Source organism: Patagioenas fasciata, chromosome 6, assembly GCF_037038585.1.
Source record: "Patagioenas fasciata isolate bPatFas1 chromosome 6, bPatFas1.hap1, whole genome shotgun sequence".
In the NCBI taxonomy this organism is placed as follows: domain Eukaryota; kingdom Metazoa; phylum Chordata; class Aves; order Columbiformes; family Columbidae; genus Patagioenas; species Patagioenas fasciata.
In genome coordinates this window covers 12,620,809-12,637,219 of record NC_092525.1, presented here as the reverse complement: position 1 = coordinate 12,637,219, position 16,411 = coordinate 12,620,809, and the positions used below count along the sequence as shown (strand labels likewise).

The following is a 16,411-nucleotide window of genomic DNA, read 5'->3' as shown; positions in this document are numbered from 1 at the left end:
ATAACTACTCCTCGATTTGCTTGTCTGACCTGTCCACAATCCTGTCAGCGCGGAAATGGAGGACTACAGCGAGCAGGACTCCCGTAATATCGCGAGCCCCACAGAGGAGCCAAAGAGCAGTATGGGCACCAGCTGCTGTTCAGAGTTTCCCCTCTCACTGCTGGAAATTGGACAGCCCTGCCAAGCACACCCTGACTTGCATAAAATTATCCAGGTGAGGAACATGGGAGCTTGGCTTGGATCCTGCAGGAGGGTAGAATTGAACATCTGTTCCATATTTGGTATTTCTCTTTCAGGAAAAATTCCTGGAAATTGGAAGTTTACATTTCAAGCCAGTGCCATCAAATCCTCACTATTTCTTCTATTGCCCACCATCAGCTAAGAAAGAGGTAGGCATGGTGCTGCTCTGGCAGTCTCCTGGTCTTTGTGGAGGGAAGCAGCTTTCCTTGGTGTCAGGTCTGGATTTGGGGCTGGCAGACCCATGGATAGACTGAGCCCCTGAAGTGCCCATTGAGAGTCTGCTTCGCTGCCTGGCTTGGTTCTAGTATCTGCCCTTCTCTCCATCTCAGGAAGAGGCATCTCGGGATCAGGCAGACAGGAAAGGCAGTGAGGACATGGAGGGATCAGAAGCAGAGCTGGCAGCTGAAGAAGGTAACATTTGCTTGCTTTGTCCTGGACAAGAACATGTCTGTAGTCTTACTGTGGTGATGCCTTTCAGAGCGTGACTGTGTCTGGTGGGGTCTCTGGAGATGTGGGCCTGGTTTGCTAACAGGGAACCTTTTTCAACAGGAACTGTGTCTGGGTGCTGCATTGCCACAGAGAGTGACCCAGAGCTGGAGGTGGAGTATCGTGAGAAGCTGGAGCACGAGTTCCCTGATACAGATTCCCTCTCGGACTCCAACACGGTGAACCAGGATGATGACTCCTTCAGTGTGCTGGGAGGGGACTCGCTCAATGAACAGGAGTTTTTGGAGCAGGAGATGCCGCCACTCTTTGTACACCTCACCTGCTCAGTGAAGCTGCGTAGCCAGCACAGCTCCATGCCCGTGCAGTCCTTGCCAACTTGTCTAGGTAAGAGCAAGCCTTGCAGTGAGGTTAAAGGATAGTACGGCCTCTGTCAGGTCCCTGCTGGGTGAGGAGCCACTGGAACAAACTTGCTGTGTCCTAAACAGCAGTCCTTCTGGACCAACCCACCCTTAACGGAGCCCCCAGGGTCTCCCAGCATCAGACAAGGGCTTTTTCACTAGGTCTCACACTTACTGTGGGATTGGTTGTGGAAGGTCAAAAACATCATGGAAGATGGTGGCCTTCTTGAGTCTGTCCAGTTGTGTGGAACAGCCACCTCTTGCAGTCTCTCTGCTCGCCACCAGGCTGCGTATGTGTCTAAGCAGAGCTGTTAGTTGCTTGATTCCCTTTGTCTGTGATCTCTGCTCAGGGGAAGTTCTGGGCTGCCTGGAAAGCTGCCAGGGCTTGAACACCATTGACTTGGGAGACCTCTGTGTGACCCTGGACATCTTCGTGCTGACATTGCCCCTGGAGATAGAAGTTGTGAACGCAGACATTCTCCACAACAGGTAGGTGGAAAGAGGCCCAGTCACTCACCCACACTCTGCCTGCCCTTCCCAGCCTCCTTCTCCTTCTCACAGAGCCTCCTACAGCCCTAAGAAAACCAAGATTTTTTTCCAAGGTGGGCTCACCTTTTCTGGAGATCCCTTTTCCCTCTCTAGGGCTTGTGTCTGTTTATCCTCACTGGCTCAAAAACAGAGCTCAGCCTCCTCTCTTTCCTGTGGCAGATGCACCTCAGAGAGCAGCGTCACCTTCACACGCTCTCCGGGGCAGCCATCCTCTTTCCGCTCAGATGAGGATATCATGCACAACTTGGAACGGCTCCCGTCCACTGGAGACGAGAGGTAAGGCACTGCAGATGTAACAAGCTCCTCATGGGCTTCTTTGCTGCCTAAGAGCTGCACTGTGGTGGCTGCATGAATGAGAATGTCTGGTTGGTTTTTCTCGTCTCTCGTAGGCACCCTGCACTTTCCAACCTCCCTGGAGTGCACAGGCAGGCTATTGAAGCCACCATGAATGAGGTAAGCCAGCCTTGGCCACTTGCTTCTGGCTGGAGCAATGTGGCCACAGTGTACCAATGCTGTTCCACACTTCCTAGCCTGCTCCCACCTGCAACCTCTGTCAACTGAAGTGACTTTCAGGCCTTGCTGATATCACACAGGCCATTGGCCTTGTGCTCCCTAAAAGTGTGGGATTACCCTGTCAAAATTCTTACTGCAGATGGGGTGGGACAGACAGACTTCTTTTCCGAAGACCTTTTCTTAGGTACTTTCAGAAGGAGATGAGGGGATGAAGGTGATGCAAGGGGCTGTTCTCATCCTGGTGGGACTTGGATCAGAATTGGGGCAGCCATGCAAATGATGGTCACTTAGGTCTTGCTCTGTGTCCTTGCTCTGCTCAGATTCGTTGGCTCCTGGATGATGAGATTGTGTCTGCGCTGCGCCACTCGCAGGTCATCAGCACCTCCATCCTGCACCGGGTGGCCACTCACATCTATAACTCCAAGGGTCGGCCCAGCTGCCACAGCGAAGTGGTGCTGCTCCAGTTTGTCTTTGGACCTGAACACTCTCTTGAGAAGTTCAAGGAGGTAAGGAGAAAACCCTGAGACAGTGTTATACACTAAGCTAGAGGAATGCTTATTCTTGCCTGTGTTGCAGGAGTTCAGAAGAATGGCTCTGCCAGGTTACATGCTCAATGCAGAAGGCAGTGACTACCACTACATCTCCATCAGCCGCCTGCATTCCAGGCAGGAAGCTCCAAACCCTTCAGGAACACCAGCTGGAGGGGCCACCAGGACGGCCCTGGGCCAGGCAGGCCAGGAGGGGAGCAGTGAAGCAGAGGCAGAGGGCTCTGAGCTGCACCATGCAAGCTGTGACCTCCCAGAGGAAGCCCAGGGTCTCTGGGGGTGGCCGGAGAGTGAGACGCGCGTTGTACCAGACGTGGGAAACCCTGCACATGAAGGCAGCCACGCACAGGATGAGGTGAGAGACACTGAGATGGTCTGTTGGTGGGAAGGTGTGGGACACTCTGGTAACAGAAGGTAGGAGGCAGGAGTATGATTGGACATTTTTCAGCGCCTAGTTTTCTGGTCATTTTTGCAACCTTGGCTTGTGTTCAGGTCCCAGGAGAAGTGCTGAGCCTGGAGCAGAGCAGAGCCCCTGGCCATGACTCCCTGGAGGAGACAGCTCTAGAGACAACCATACAGTCACTGCCATCCTCATCCTCTGAAAAAGGCAACAGCGAGAAATCACCGTTGGTGACACCATCTGCAGCAAGCTTGGCTGACTCCATGACACAGGGCAGGGAAGGTAGGAGCTGTGGATGTGGGCAAGGTGTACCTAAGCCTCATGAAGGGAAGGGCCCCGTTTTGGCTGTAGCTGCCTGGTTGTCCTATGGAATGTTTCTCCAGCAGATTTCTCATCATCAAACCCCTCTTTTCTTTGCAGGCTCCAGTAAGCAGCGTCCCAGCCGCGTGCAGAGCCTCGTGTCGAGCCAGGGCAGCATGGACTCCGACCACCTGGGTGAGTCTGCCGGGGCAGGAGTGACTGACAGTGTGCAGGCAGACGCTGGCAGTGATGTGATAGTGTGGGGGCATGGGGAACTGCGTGCCTGCGCTGGCGTGACCCCAGAGGACAAGGCTCGTGAGTGGCCCTGATCTCTGAGAGCTGCTGTGCCCAGGAGGAGGCTGAGTGGCCCAGCAGCCTGGGACTGAGGTGAGGATACCTTGCAGGTTATGATGGGGGAAGCAGTGACTCAGAGTACGAGGAGGCCCTGATAAGCGACCATGAACCCAGGTGTCCCCTCATGCCGGATTTCTGGCTCATCATAAAAATCCAGCAGGACAGAGTGGAGGTCTACTATCACACACGGTAAGGAGGGTCCCGCTGTCTGGCCATGGCTTCTCTGTACCAGAACCTTATTGCTACTCCCTCATCTCTGACAAGCATCTCCTTCTTGCCCCATGTAATTGTGGGACTAGACTGGTGCTCCCTAAGGGGAAAGCAGCCACCTGTCCTCGTTGTGTTCCTGCTCCCAGCACAAAGGGACAGGCACCCTTCAGGTGCTCTGCTGACCCCTCTCTCCCCTTCCCTGTAAAGCAGCCTGAGTGTGGAGAAGGCAGCATCAGCAGAAACAGAAGAGGAGCAGCCAGGGGAGTGCCAGAGTCTCAACCAGGTGGTGGTGAAGAAGATCAGTGAAATCTGCAGGGTTGTCAATCAGGTAACAAATCTGCAGAGGGCAGGAGTAGAGCTGCAAGTCATGAGATGGCTTAGAGGAGACAGGACCTCTGGAGGTTGCATGATCCCAGCCCAGCTCAGGGAAGGGCCTGGGGACCCAGTTCAGCTGGTGGAGTCTCAGCTTGGGGGTCAAAGGAAAAGGGACTCAGTCCAGCCCTAAGCCCTTCTCTATGCTGTCCTCTGTGTGCTGTGCAAGCAACAGAACCAATATTTTCTCATCCTTTGCAGCGCTTGCTGCTGCAGGACCTGCATGACAGCCATATATGCAACTCATTACTGGTGGCAGAAAGCGAGGAGGACATCTGGAAGAGTGAAACACCGTATACTTCTTACAGGCAGCGTGTCATGCCCACAGATGGTATGAAAGTGCCCTTGGCCATGCCTCAGTGGCAGTGCGACTGCCTGCCCTTGGGTGACTAAAAAGATGGTGACTTCTGTGCTGTGGCCCCAGCTATGTCCTGTGTTCTTTGTAGATTACTCTGTAGAGGAGAGCTATCAGCCCCGGGACTACCTGGCTGCCACCATGCAGTTCATGCCAGGGCACTTTGCTTGTGACGTTGTGTGGAGCACACTCATCCATGTGCATTCACGCCTCAAGATGGGTCCCAACATGGGAGTCTCACGAGGTGCGTACAGCCCAGGTTCTCCTTCATTTTGCGCGTCAAGAGTCTGGCTTCTGGCTGGACTGGCACATCAGAGGAGGGGGTGTGGGATAGCTAACATCCCACCTTGCCCACAGCTATACAGGCGCTTCGCTCTGTGCTCAACGCCTTCTCTGTGGTGAACAGGAAGAATATGTTTGTCTACCAAGAACGTGCTACTAAATCTGTTTTCTACCTCCGGTAAGAAGCCAGCGTGACTTGTTGGCCTGACCCTGCCCTGCTACATGCGTTAGACCAGACCGAGAGCTCCTTGGGGCAGAAAGTGTCTGGGTCCTAGTGGGACCCTGCTGTGACCCAAGCAGTAAATATCTGATTTCTAACGAATCAAAGTCACATCATGCCAGGACCTTCCTGCCCTCCCTGTGCTATACATGGAAGGGAAAAGGATGTTTTTTTCTGTGGGAGCCAGAGAGCAATTTTTCCACAAGCTCCATATCATAAGGACTAATCCCCTGAAAGTGCACAGGGGAGAGCAAGGAATACATGGGTCTTCTGTGGAGGTATGATGCTGTCATCCTTGAGAATGGAAGCTGACATGTCTGTCTCTTTTGTTTAGACTGACGGAAACCACCTACAGTGGGAAGGTGTGGGAAGCAGAGAACGCCATTAACCCAGCATCCCGCTCACTGGCACTGACACGCAGCCAGGAGCCCATTTACACTGAGGATCTAACGGTGAGTGTGCTGCTCTCTGGGAGTGGATGTTGGTGCTATTGGTCACGGGAGTGGAAAGAACTCAGTAGTTCCAGCAACCTGCATTTTGTGTAGGATAAAACTCATGTCATAGATGTGTGAAGTGGGGCAGCAGTAGGTGGGTTCTGCCTGGCCTTGCTAGCAGCCCGAGATGATGATGGAACTAGAATTCACATGGGAGCTGTTGCCAGGTGGCTGTTTTTGCTTCGCCAGGGTTCTCGTTCCTCTCTGGACACAGCCTCGTGCCGTAGTGTGGACTCTGCCCGCCCTGTGGGACAGGTAGACAGACACATCCAGCTGATGGTCCACGGTGTTGCCCCAGCAGGTAAGTGTTACAGCACCTGGCACCAATGGACTGTGCTGATGCAAAGCAGCGGAGCAGAGCTCCAGTCCCTGCCCTCTTTGCTTGAAGAGCAGGGAAGGTGTCTCCCTCCTGAGCAAGCTGCTTTTCCTTAACCTAGAGCTGTTGTCTGTTCTGTCTGCATGGGAATGTGAGGAAAGGATCCGTGGCCCACAGTGAAACCTGCAGACTGGGTGGCTTATGCCAGCTTTCACTGTGCAGGAGTGCATTTGTCTTTGCCTGCTGCACCAGCAATCTTTTGTGATCATGAATGGGTAGAAAAAGATGACTGAAGAAACTGATGGTGGGGAAAGACGTGTTTCTTGTGGAAAGTGACTGTGAGGGTGGTACATCCTGAACAGGCAGGAAGGGGTGGCTGTGGTCATTGTTACTGGATGAGGTGAAAAAGCTGCTTGTACCTCTGCTTACTTGTCAGGGCCTGAGATCACAGATGAGCTGGTGAAAGTGCTGCGCAGACGCCTGGATGAGGCCACCCTGGATATCATCACTGTGATGCTGGTGCGGAACTGCAAACTGACCCCAGCAGATGTGGAGGTACCTCGCTCATATTGAGACTGCTCATCCCAGGGCCCGTAACAGTCACCTACTTTTTGACCTGTCTCAGCTTCTCCTGCGCTGGGGCAGGGAAGGCCAGGGCCATTTGCTGCATCCCATTCCCTGCTCTAGGCTGGTGTTCACCAAGGTACCTGCTGTGTGGGTGCCTGGGTAGGTGGGAGATCCCCTTTGCGGGGGTTTGCAGCATGGCAGGGCCTCCCTGTGAATACCACTGGAACATCTGCCCACATCTGTCTCAGGGTGATGCCTACAGACCTGGGTTCTGCCCATCACACTCTCCCTTTGCATAGCCAGCTGGCATAATTTGGATCAGTATCAGAGCCCCGGGGCATCCTGCTCATCTCAGATGAGTTTTAAAGCTTTCTCTCTGCAGTTCATCCAGCCCCCCGGGACGCCACCCACAGAGGTCCTGCAGTTTGCACTGCCACCCTCCGCCCTGCCCTGGCTGCACGCAGTGGCCTACTATCTGCGCCAGAACCTGCTGATCTTCCTGCACACCCCGAAGTACACGGACAGCAACGTGGAGCACCACTTCAAGGTGAGGAGGGCTGTGAGCTGGGACAGCAGTCTACCCAGCGTCTAGCTACTGCTGGTGGCATTTATGGAGGCAGCTAAGTCATTCTGTTGCCAGCTCTTCCATGTAGTGTTAAGGAGGAACTGCCACTGATTTCTGAAGCCTGGAGGAGTTTCACAGGACTGTGAGCAGTTCCTCTTTGGCCTGGTATAAACTTGGACAGGCTTTGCTTTGGTACAAGTGGTCACTTGCTGTGCAAAAAGCAGCAGCCACAAAGAAGTCCTCCTTGCATGGTTGCTTCAGATATAAGGACTGAAATGTCAGGATTAATAGAAGTTTGGGAGCAGCTACCCACTTGCTCAGCATGGCCATAGCAGGGACAGAAGGTGGGGCCAGATGTGTGGTGCCGTATAACCTGCACAGAGCTGCAGAAGGGTCCTTCTGCCCAACAGTGGCCAGGGCTGTGCTGGCAAGCGTTTTAAGTAGGTCTAGGTTGCTTGCTACAGGCCTGGGGATGAGCTCTGCACACACATGGGCCTCTGCTCCCAGTTAAGGCAAGTTGTCTAGTCTCTACTGCTGTTCTTTTCTCTTTAGCACTACTTCAACCACAGCGGGAGCGTGCCTGACCAGGATCTCTATCTGTACAACAAGCCAGGTGGCCAAGGCACAGGTGGCAAAGGTACCGTGCTCAACTCATTTCTGAAAGAGGGTATGAGGCTGTGTGTTGAAGAGCTGTTTCCCGTGTTGGAGAGCTCTGAGTGACTGAGAAGGGCCAGTGTCGGGGCAGCATGTTCCTCCAGTGGCTGGGAGGTGGGCAGGGTGTGTGTTTGCGGGACTGCATGCCCTTGCATGTGTGGTGGAACAAGCCTCCCACAGAGCAACTTGCCCAGCTTGGCCTGTTGCTGTGCGAAGCAGCTCTAGGTTGCAGGAGCTGTAGGGCAAGATACAGTGAGACCTTGGTGAGTGTGGGGTACAGAGGCTCAGTGGGGCTGGAGCAGAGACCGTTGTTGCGGGAGCCTTGCCACAAAGGTGTAGCTGAATGCTGCGTGTAACTGAGTACAGGCTGCAGGGGCAATACCATTGCTCTTTTCTCTGGAGTGCTGGAGGAGGAATTGGATAGGTCTCACCCTGCAGCAGGTTGTCATGTCATGTTTTGTCCAGGCCATGTGGTCTGTCATCTGGCTATCGTGTGTCTTGTGCCCCTCATGCACCATCTGAATGTTCTTCTGTTGTGTAGGTACCATGTCGGACCTTGTGCAGCACCTCTTTCCACTCTCCCACTTCCAAGGTAGCACCTGTGGCTCCAAGTATTAATCCGGTTGCCTTTCTCATGCAGCTCTCTGGCCCCTCTGGTCCCTGCTGTTCTTGTTTTCCTTGTGTTGTGGCTTCAGCTCTGACTCCTCTGTGTGTTTGTGTATGTGTGTCCTTTTAGCTGAGCCTCCTCTTCCTTGTTGGCTGGATAAATGAGCAAACAGAACCTGCTGCTCTGAGGCAGCAGCTCTGCAGTCCTTGGCTGTTGAGGGTCCGTGTGCTGCCCTGTGAGCTTGCAAGCAGTGAACTCCAAAAATCCTTCACCTTTTTTTCCCCACAGGTCCAAACAGGCATCTCCTCCCTGAGGAAGATAGGTCATGATATTTCAGCCATGGTTTCATGCTCCAGGGTTTAGCGTCATCACTCTCACAGTGTCTGTGTCCTGGGATATGGATATGATAGAGAAACCTGCCAGAAAGGGAGAGGCTGAAGGGGCTCAGTGTGGGAGTTTATCTGGAAGAAGAGGGGAATAACTACATCCTCGTCTGATATTACCTGTATGAACATCCACTGTCATTCTGGTGGGCCCAGGGCTGACTGTCAAGCCAGGCAGATAAGGAGTTTGTGCCCTTTACTGTTTAAAGAGAGAAAGTCTGCTTGGGAGAGCTCATACTGAATGTCATGTGGGCCAGATTTGCTGTTCTAGGTGAAGTCCTGGTCCCCTCTGCCTTTGATATTTAGGAAATCACAAACTTCTTTTGTTTGCTGGATGGAGGGTTGTTCCTGTGCTTATCTGGGGAAGAAACATGCCAGAATCTGCTGCAGAGCATCTCTAGGATAGAGGAGCTCCTGTACTTTTCTTCAAGCAGGTGTAGAGTTTCCTTTCCTCAGTGTGAGCACAAGGGAGCTATGCTCTGACGTGAATGCTCACCGCTCTCCTTTGGGAGCAGCTCTCTCCATTCCAGTGCCCTCTCCTTCCCATCTGGCATGTCTCAGAGGAAAGGTTGCTGCAGAGCTTATGCTTCGTTAGGAATGATGGAGAGACCAGGTGGTTGTGCTGCTGATCAGACCTGGGCACAGCCTGCTGAGGCTGGATTTGTCTCAGTGCAGAGAGGGCACCCGTGGTGCTGTGGATCCATCAGGTGCAGCTTGGCTGCTCTGTGGCAGTGAAGTCTGGTGTCATCCCATCCTTGCTGGAATGGAGAAAGACACAATGTGGGCTCAGCAATGCAATGGGGTGGAGGTGGTTTGCATCTGGGCATGTCACCCTTGGGCAGTGTTGGGGCAGCTTTACCATCCAGTCACCTGAGTGCTGGTTTAGCTGGTCAAGGCGCTTTGAAAGGAAGTGGGAGCGTCACAGGACTCACAAGTCCTGCTGATTGGAATGCATGGGGAAGGCACCTGATCTTGTGTGGGTGTACAGTGAGGAGGGGGCTGCGAGTGTAATCAGCAAAAAGTTGTCATGTATACAGTCTTCCTCTGCAAGGACTCAGGTCCTTCATAGCTTAGAGAGGGCTGCTGGAGAGCATCTGAACTCTGTCCCTTAAGAGGACAGGGATGGTGAGCCCCGTCCTGGATTCATCTGTAATAAAGGCCCTTCTGGGGCCAATGGAGATACTTTCACCCTGCATATGAGGCTGGAGAACCCAGGAAGCTTGTGCAGGGCAAGACGAAAGCTGCTGTGATGCTGCAGGAGAGAGATTCTTGGAGTGATGGGGACACCCTGTGCCAAACACCGTGCTTCTTACCCTGGCTCCCCACAGGCACAGCTGGCCTCTGCTCCCTGGGCTGCATCCCCTCCTGTGGGCCCTGCCTGCAGCATGGCAGTATGCCACCCAAGCAGTGTGACACGACTGTCCCAGTGCAGGGTGGCAGGCTGTACACTGGGCTTGTAGAGGTGCACCCAGTACTGGGCTGATGGAGACTCTTGGACTCTCCCCACAGGAATCGCTTGCATTGCATTGACATTTGTGGATGAGCATGGCAATCCCACCTCACTGCTCCATGGGGAGAGGCCCGACCCTCTGAAGCTGCCTTCCTTCTCACCCATCACGGGCCTGCTGCAGAACACTGACTTTGAGAGCCTCACTGCGGTCAGCAGGCACCAGCCGGAGCCTGGCACCCCGCATTCAGGTAGGGAGCAAAATGCCACGAGCTGCCTATTCCCTGTTGTCTCCACACCCCATGGGGCACATTGGCGGGCTGGTGAAGGTGGTGGTGCAGAACCGTGCAGGACTGCCTTTTCTCCACAGAGCCTTGTGTGCTGGTGCGCCTGGATATCTGGGAGAAAGGCAACATCAGCCTGCTGCAGCTGTCGGAGAAGCTGCGTGGGGCACTGCGCCATGCTCTCTGCGATGCTGTGATGGAGTTCCTTGTCCTGCCAGCCCCGCTCTGCGTGGAGACCACCTGCCCCCTGGGTGCCATGGACCTGGAAGAGCTGAGCTCTGCAGGTGAGAGCCCAGCTGGGACAGCCACCTCAAGCCCTCAAACATCCTCGGTCCTTCTCCTGGCCTGTGGGAGCTTGGCTGTGTTGGGGGAACTGGGACTGGGGGGGCTGGAAGGGAGGAAGATACTCTCCTCTCTACAAGCAGTACTGTGTGATGTCTCAGGGAAGATGCATTATAGAAATTTGAGTTGGAAGACATGCTTAAAGGTCTGCCTGCTCCCTGAGAATGAACCTACTTTTCTGGGTGTTGCTGAGGGCTCTCTCCCTTTTGACCAGCCACAGTGGGGTACATGTAGATACTAGCAGTGTTGCAGCAGGAAGCTCTGTAGAGTCTGATTTGCTCTGTCTCCGCAGGAGGCCTAAGGAGGACCATGTCCGAGACCAAGGGCCTGGCCATGGCTGCTGCTGGGGCTGGCAGGAGCTGTCCTCCACCCTTGCACTTCACCTCTGCCCCTTCGTCCAGTTCTGGAGAGCCAGTGACACCCACAAGCAAGCTGGGACGCCGCAGTTTCTGGGACATGCTGGTAATGTTCCTGAGGGACTAGTGGGGAGCAAGGCCTGTAAGTTCTCATGATGTGTCAGGCCAGGAGGAATGGAGAGGAGGGATCTGGCTGGGGTCAGGAGGCTGGTAGCGGGGTCTTTGAGATGAGAGCTCTAGCTGGGCTGTGTATGCGCACAGCATTAACTTACCCCCTTCTCCCTAGAGCAAGACAGAGTCCTCAGAGCTGGGCAGCCCCAAGACTACTGATGACATTGTGCTGGAGAGGCCAGAGGAGGCTCGCACGAGGCGGCGGCACAAGACTGAGAGCGTCAAGCAGCATCTGAGCCAGGATCGGGGCACAGCAACAGCTGAACTGGAACAGGCACAGAGGCAAGCACAGCCGTCAGGCCGGGCTGCTGGGGTGTTGTTTCTCCCTGTCTGCTGTAGTGTTGTGCAGCCCAACATCCTGCTGGCTCCGTCTGCATCTTAACCCACTGGACCACATCCCCTTTCCTTGCAGTTTTTCCCTGTCACAGCCAGTTAGGGGAGCTGCTTTCCACACATAAAGCCTCCATCCTTATTGCTGGAGTGCTGCTGGGAGCGCTGCTGGTTCTCCCTGCCAGAGATCCTTTCCCTGCAGTGTGGGGCCCTGTGCAGCACCTGACCCCCCTGTGGCTACTGACCTAGAGGGACCAAGCTCAACGGCTGTAACAACCCAAAACAGGGGCTCCCCGGGCTCTCCTCTGAAGATGGATGGGGAGAGACTGTTGCACCTTTGTACCTTCGTTGCTGTTGATTTTGATCTGGTATAACTGTGCTTCCCTTTCCTCTTCCCAGGCGCCGAGCCTGTCAGTTGGAGGAAGGGGATGTAGGTGCCATGCACCCACTCTTCAGCCAAACCTGCCAGCAGTGGATGGCATTCATGAACCACCTGGGTATGTACCTCAGGTCCCTACTCCTCCAGATGGTCTGGGGATGGGCCTTTGTCCCCAGAGCTCCGAGGACAAGTGCCTACATGACACCGAGCTGTCAGTCTTCATCTCTTGCTGATCTCCGCCTAGTTACACAACCTGTTTGTCCCTTTCTGGATACCTCTCACTTCAGTGTTTGCATATCCCCTCACACCTGCTGGCAAGGTAGAGCTGTCCTCCTTCTTCTTTGATGAGGAGTAAGCCGGGGACCAAGGAGTAAGCAGAGGAAAAAGTGCCATGCTCAGAGCATGCAGAGAGTTTGGTGCAGGTCCTACTTCAGACAGAGCCTGAAACCAGAGGTTATTTCAGCCTTTGTCTTCTCCTCTTCCATCCAAGGTCCTTATTCTCCAGCTCTGCCTGTCTTGGTCCCTGGCAAGGCAGGAACTTGGCCTGCTCTAGGCAGCAGGCCTGCAGTGGGGCTCCCTTAGCTGTGTCTGCTGCGCAGGTGGGGTGAACTTGGCTCTGGGGCAGCTTGACGCCTTGTCCTACAGTACTTCTTCCATGCAGGGTGCCCATCGGTGCAGCAGTGCTCGTTGGAGATTGTGTCCCGTTTCCTCCTGTCCTCCATCCTCGTGGAAGTGGTGAGCCTGGTCACTGCCCTGGCAAACGACACCACTGTCAAGGTGTTTGAGCAGATCTGGTGAGTTATGCGGTTCATAGGTGTCTGCTTGGCACCAGCAAATGCCCATCAGCTGTGCCAGCCTCTACTTCCATGGCTCTACTTGTCAGCCACCTTGGCTGTTCTTCTTTGCAGCTGCCATGGGAGCTCTGCCTTCTTGCCCTACAAGCCCGGCCAGAGCGCCAGCCCTCGCCCCGCTGCTGTCAGACACTTCATCCTGCTGGGACGCAACTTCCAGCAGTGGCGTTGCAGCACAGAACAGGGTTAGTACCTGGCCAGGGGCCACAGGACCATGTGCTTGGGGGTCCTTGGGGTGGGAGATGTACAAGCAGGGCTCCCATCTTTGCTCGGGCAGGCTGCTTGTGCCCAGAGGTGTGCAGTGGGTTGTCTGTTTCCCGCTCCTGACACCTTATTCTCAGATTTGCTTATAACTACTTATTTCAAGACAAGCTGAGCAGTACTGTGACACAATATCCTGTCATACTGCCTTAATGATGTGTGTGGGATGTAAGAGCAGGATGAGCTGGTACTGAGGGTCACAACTCTTGCTTCTTCCAGCTCACAAAGGGCTCCAGCGCTTTGAGGCCATGGAATTCAGCTCGGCAGAGAGAGGCTCTGATCCCAGCCTTGTTGGACGAGACCTGGCACCCCGGCAAAGGTTCCTCTTCATGGAGATCATTGATAAAAAGGTAGCAGTAGTGCCTGTGTGATGTTGTCTCGTGAAAGCCAGGCTGTCCCCAGCTGGCCCAGGGCTAGAAGGAGGAGAGGAAGAGTGTCCCTGCAGGCAGGAGCCCTCTGAAGCAGCTGTGCAGGACATCTCTGTTTATGCCACAAGCAGAGCTGGGGGTTCTGTGCAGCACTGCGGGGAGTGCTGTGGGGCAGCAGCCTTTGCTGTCTCTGACTTCAGCTGCCCCACTGGACTATAACCGCCCTTTCCCTCCCCACAGCAAGGCCCACATCAGTGCTGCCAGTGCAAGTACCACCACTGCTGTGGCTGTTAACAGGGTGCTGTGGATGAGCTGTTGCCACTCTCCCTGTCCCAGCCTTGTCATCTGAAACCAGCTGCAGAAAGTGCCACCCAGAGCACCTGGCGCAGCCTGTGTCACCATGCAGGATCTCTCTGAGCAGGTCCTTCAGCCTTCCTCCCCCTCCTCTCTCTCCAGCTGACACTCTACACCTACAACTGGTCCCCAGACCTGGGGGCCAACCTGAACTGCTCGCTGACTCGCCTGCTGCAGTGGCAGAACGCCCGGTCCCACATCGTGCACTGCCTGATCAGCCAGAAGCTGGGACTCTTCCACCACCACTGCTTCATGGACACACCGTGGCATGAGGACAGCAAACAGGTAGGGTACCCTGCCATGCAGGGCAGTGTTTTCGCCCTCAGGAGAGGCCTTGGCAGCTTGAGGCTCTGAGGAAGGTTGCAAATGCTTCTGTGCTTCTTTGTGCTGGTTGGCAAGGTGTCTCCAGGTCCAACTGTGGCCATGTCCAGCCAGGCACTTGCTGTCTGCTCTTGGAGGCATCCAGAAGTGGGAAGATTCTGCTGTTGGCAGCACTTGTCTGTGACTGGATTATTTAGGATGGAGGAAGCTGTAGAATGGGCTTCCCACTGCACGTTAGGGCCATAGCCTGCTCTCCTCAGGACTGGTGAGGGAAAAGGTAGATAAAAAGACATTTGCAGATGGCCAAAATTGGATTTACTCTGTTGTTGTGGGTCCTTGCTCCAAGGCTGGCAGTAAGGAGTCCTTTAATGGGTGTGTCTGTTTGCTTAGGAGCCAAATCCTTTCCTGAACTCTACTTTGGAGGTGGATGCACTGATCCGGAGCCCCTGCCCCCCACCTAGCAAGGAACAAGGCCGGCTGAGCAGCTCTGCCCGCAGCCTGCCGCCTCTGCACTTCCATCCCGATGTGGTGCCCTTTGACGAAGCTCTGCGGGATGTTACCACCATCAAGCGCATACCTCACGGGCCTGAGTTGGGACCTTTTGACCCTGTGACTTGGCATGGGGCTCAGTTCCTGGAAATCAAGAGCATGGAGAGAAAAGGTAAAGCAAGGGGCCTGGTGTCATGAGAGCCTGCCTAACTCGTCTTCCTTCTGGAAAAGGAGCTCAGAACGAGCAGAACAAAAGTTCTGGTGGAGGGAACAGTTCTCATCTCACAGCACCCTGGCAGGAGGAGGGGATAGGTAATGGCTGGTGTGGGAGTGGAGTGGCAATACTTGGGGCTGTGGCTTGATACTTCTGTGGCTGTTCTCTTTCCTCCAGAACTGGAGAAGCAGATGAAGATTGAGAATCTCTTTGTTACCTGGCAGCAGAGATCAGCGCAGTCCAACATGCCCATCAGTGTGAGTGCAGCCTGGGCAGGTGGGCAGCAGGCTGGGCTTTTGTACAGCACACTGGAAGCACCAGCTTCACCAGGGCAGAGAGAAGCACTGGAGCTCAGAGGGGGCATGGCAGGGATGGTGTTTGACAGTAGAGTAGTGCTCTCTGCTTGAACTTCTGAGGTTGCTGGGCTCTAGCATCAGACTTGGGAATGCACCCTTGCTGCCCAGCACTGGAAAGGCTGTAAACTTTGAGGGTTCCCTTTAGAGTTTGATCCTTACTTGCAGCAGGGCACTGTTGCAGACAGCTTGTTCCCAGGCTTGATGAGGGACTTGTGCTGTAACCACATCCCTCTTGTGCTGTGCAGCTGGCAGACCTGGAGACCCTGAAGCAGTCCTCGCGCCTGGTTCACTACTGTGCTACCCCCTTGCTCTTTGACCCGGCTTTCCGGCAACAGATCCAGACTGACCAGCAGGGCAAGGTGGAGGGGAAGGTGAGTGTCAGCCATTGCCAGCAGGGTTGGGCCTTATGCACTGAGGCAAAGGATGGCTTTGCAATCTTTTCCCAAGGCAGGGCTGCTCTGACCTCACTCCTGCGTTACAGGATGAATTTTCACCCTGTAAGATGGAGACTGTGAAAATCCTTGGTTCCTCAAAGCCTTTCTCTCGTATCTACACCATCCTTGGGGAAGCTTGACATTTTCTACCCAGGGAATTCAGGGCTGAATCTATCAAAGCCATCAGAGAGTGCTCTCTGGTACTGATTTGTTAAGGAAGCGAAATTTCACTTTATGCATTGAGCAGGCAGACCTGGAAGACCTTGCCTGGACACAGCAAATAGCTGGAACAATTGAAAGCAAACCAGCTGAATCCTGAGCAGGTTGCAACCTGACAGACTCTAACTGGTGCGGATCCCGCACCAGCTGTTCACGGTCTGTATGTGTGTGAGAAGGGAAGAACAGGCTGTTGTAATTTATCTAAATGTCAAAAGGATTCTGACAGGGTCTTTAAACGGAGATTGCTACAGAAATTGAGCATTCGCAAGAGAAAGGAAAGTATCATCACAAAATGAAAACTTCACTTTCTTTTTGGAACAGAGCAAAATAAAAATTGGTTATTCAATTTGAAGAACCTGGCAGCAGGGGTTTCAAGGTTGTGTATTGGGTTCTGTATCTCCAGATCATTTATTGCAGTACATATGAGATGCCAAGCTTTGCAGTGCTGTGTGACTGCTCAGATT

The 16,411-nt window shown here is 54.1% G+C and overlaps 1 protein-coding gene across 7 annotated transcripts in view; it reads left to right on the top strand.

The window, feature by feature from the left end:
- Positions 1–16,411, top strand: part of SZT2 (SZT2 subunit of KICSTOR complex) — a 56,483-nt gene that overhangs the window by 28,713 nt on the left and 11,359 nt on the right. For 4 of the 7 annotated variants that reach the window (XM_071809942.1, XM_071809941.1, XM_065842033.2 and 1 more), the window contains exons 29-61: positions 49–214; positions 297–389; positions 570–651; positions 790–1,071; positions 1,436–1,574; positions 1,794–1,910; positions 2,024–2,087; positions 2,468–2,653; positions 2,724–3,047; positions 3,185–3,374; positions 3,513–3,587; positions 3,797–3,935; positions 4,164–4,284; positions 4,530–4,659; positions 4,775–4,927; positions 5,041–5,143; positions 5,520–5,637; positions 5,869–5,980; positions 6,432–6,550; positions 6,945–7,109; positions 7,680–7,764; positions 10,281–10,469; positions 10,589–10,786; positions 11,137–11,306; positions 11,487–11,653; positions 12,101–12,198; positions 12,742–12,874; positions 12,989–13,116; positions 13,412–13,542; positions 14,017–14,199; positions 14,626–14,896; positions 15,116–15,195; positions 15,540–15,665. In XM_071809942.1, the coding sequence (XP_071666043.1) occupies positions 49–214; positions 297–389; positions 570–651; positions 790–1,071; positions 1,436–1,574; positions 1,794–1,910; positions 2,024–2,087; positions 2,468–2,653; positions 2,724–3,047; positions 3,185–3,374; positions 3,513–3,587; positions 3,797–3,935; positions 4,164–4,284; positions 4,530–4,659; positions 4,775–4,927; positions 5,041–5,143; positions 5,520–5,637; positions 5,869–5,980; positions 6,432–6,550; positions 6,945–7,109; positions 7,680–7,764; positions 10,281–10,469; positions 10,589–10,786; positions 11,137–11,306; positions 11,487–11,653; positions 12,101–12,198; positions 12,742–12,874; positions 12,989–13,116; positions 13,412–13,542; positions 14,017–14,199; positions 14,626–14,896; positions 15,116–15,195; positions 15,540–15,665 (4,837 nt within the window). The remainder of the gene's footprint in view (positions 1–48; positions 215–296; positions 390–569; positions 652–789; positions 1,072–1,435; positions 1,575–1,793; positions 1,911–2,023; positions 2,088–2,467; positions 2,654–2,723; positions 3,048–3,184; positions 3,375–3,512; positions 3,588–3,796; positions 3,936–4,163; positions 4,285–4,529; positions 4,660–4,774; positions 4,928–5,040; positions 5,144–5,519; positions 5,638–5,868; positions 5,981–6,431; positions 6,551–6,944; positions 7,110–7,679; positions 7,765–10,280; positions 10,470–10,588; positions 10,787–11,136; positions 11,307–11,486; positions 11,654–12,100; positions 12,199–12,741; positions 12,875–12,988; positions 13,117–13,411; positions 13,543–14,016; positions 14,200–14,625; positions 14,897–15,115; positions 15,196–15,539; positions 15,666–16,411) is intronic. The other 3 variants (XM_071809943.1, XM_065842032.2, XR_011739664.1) reach the window with 2 other exon arrangements.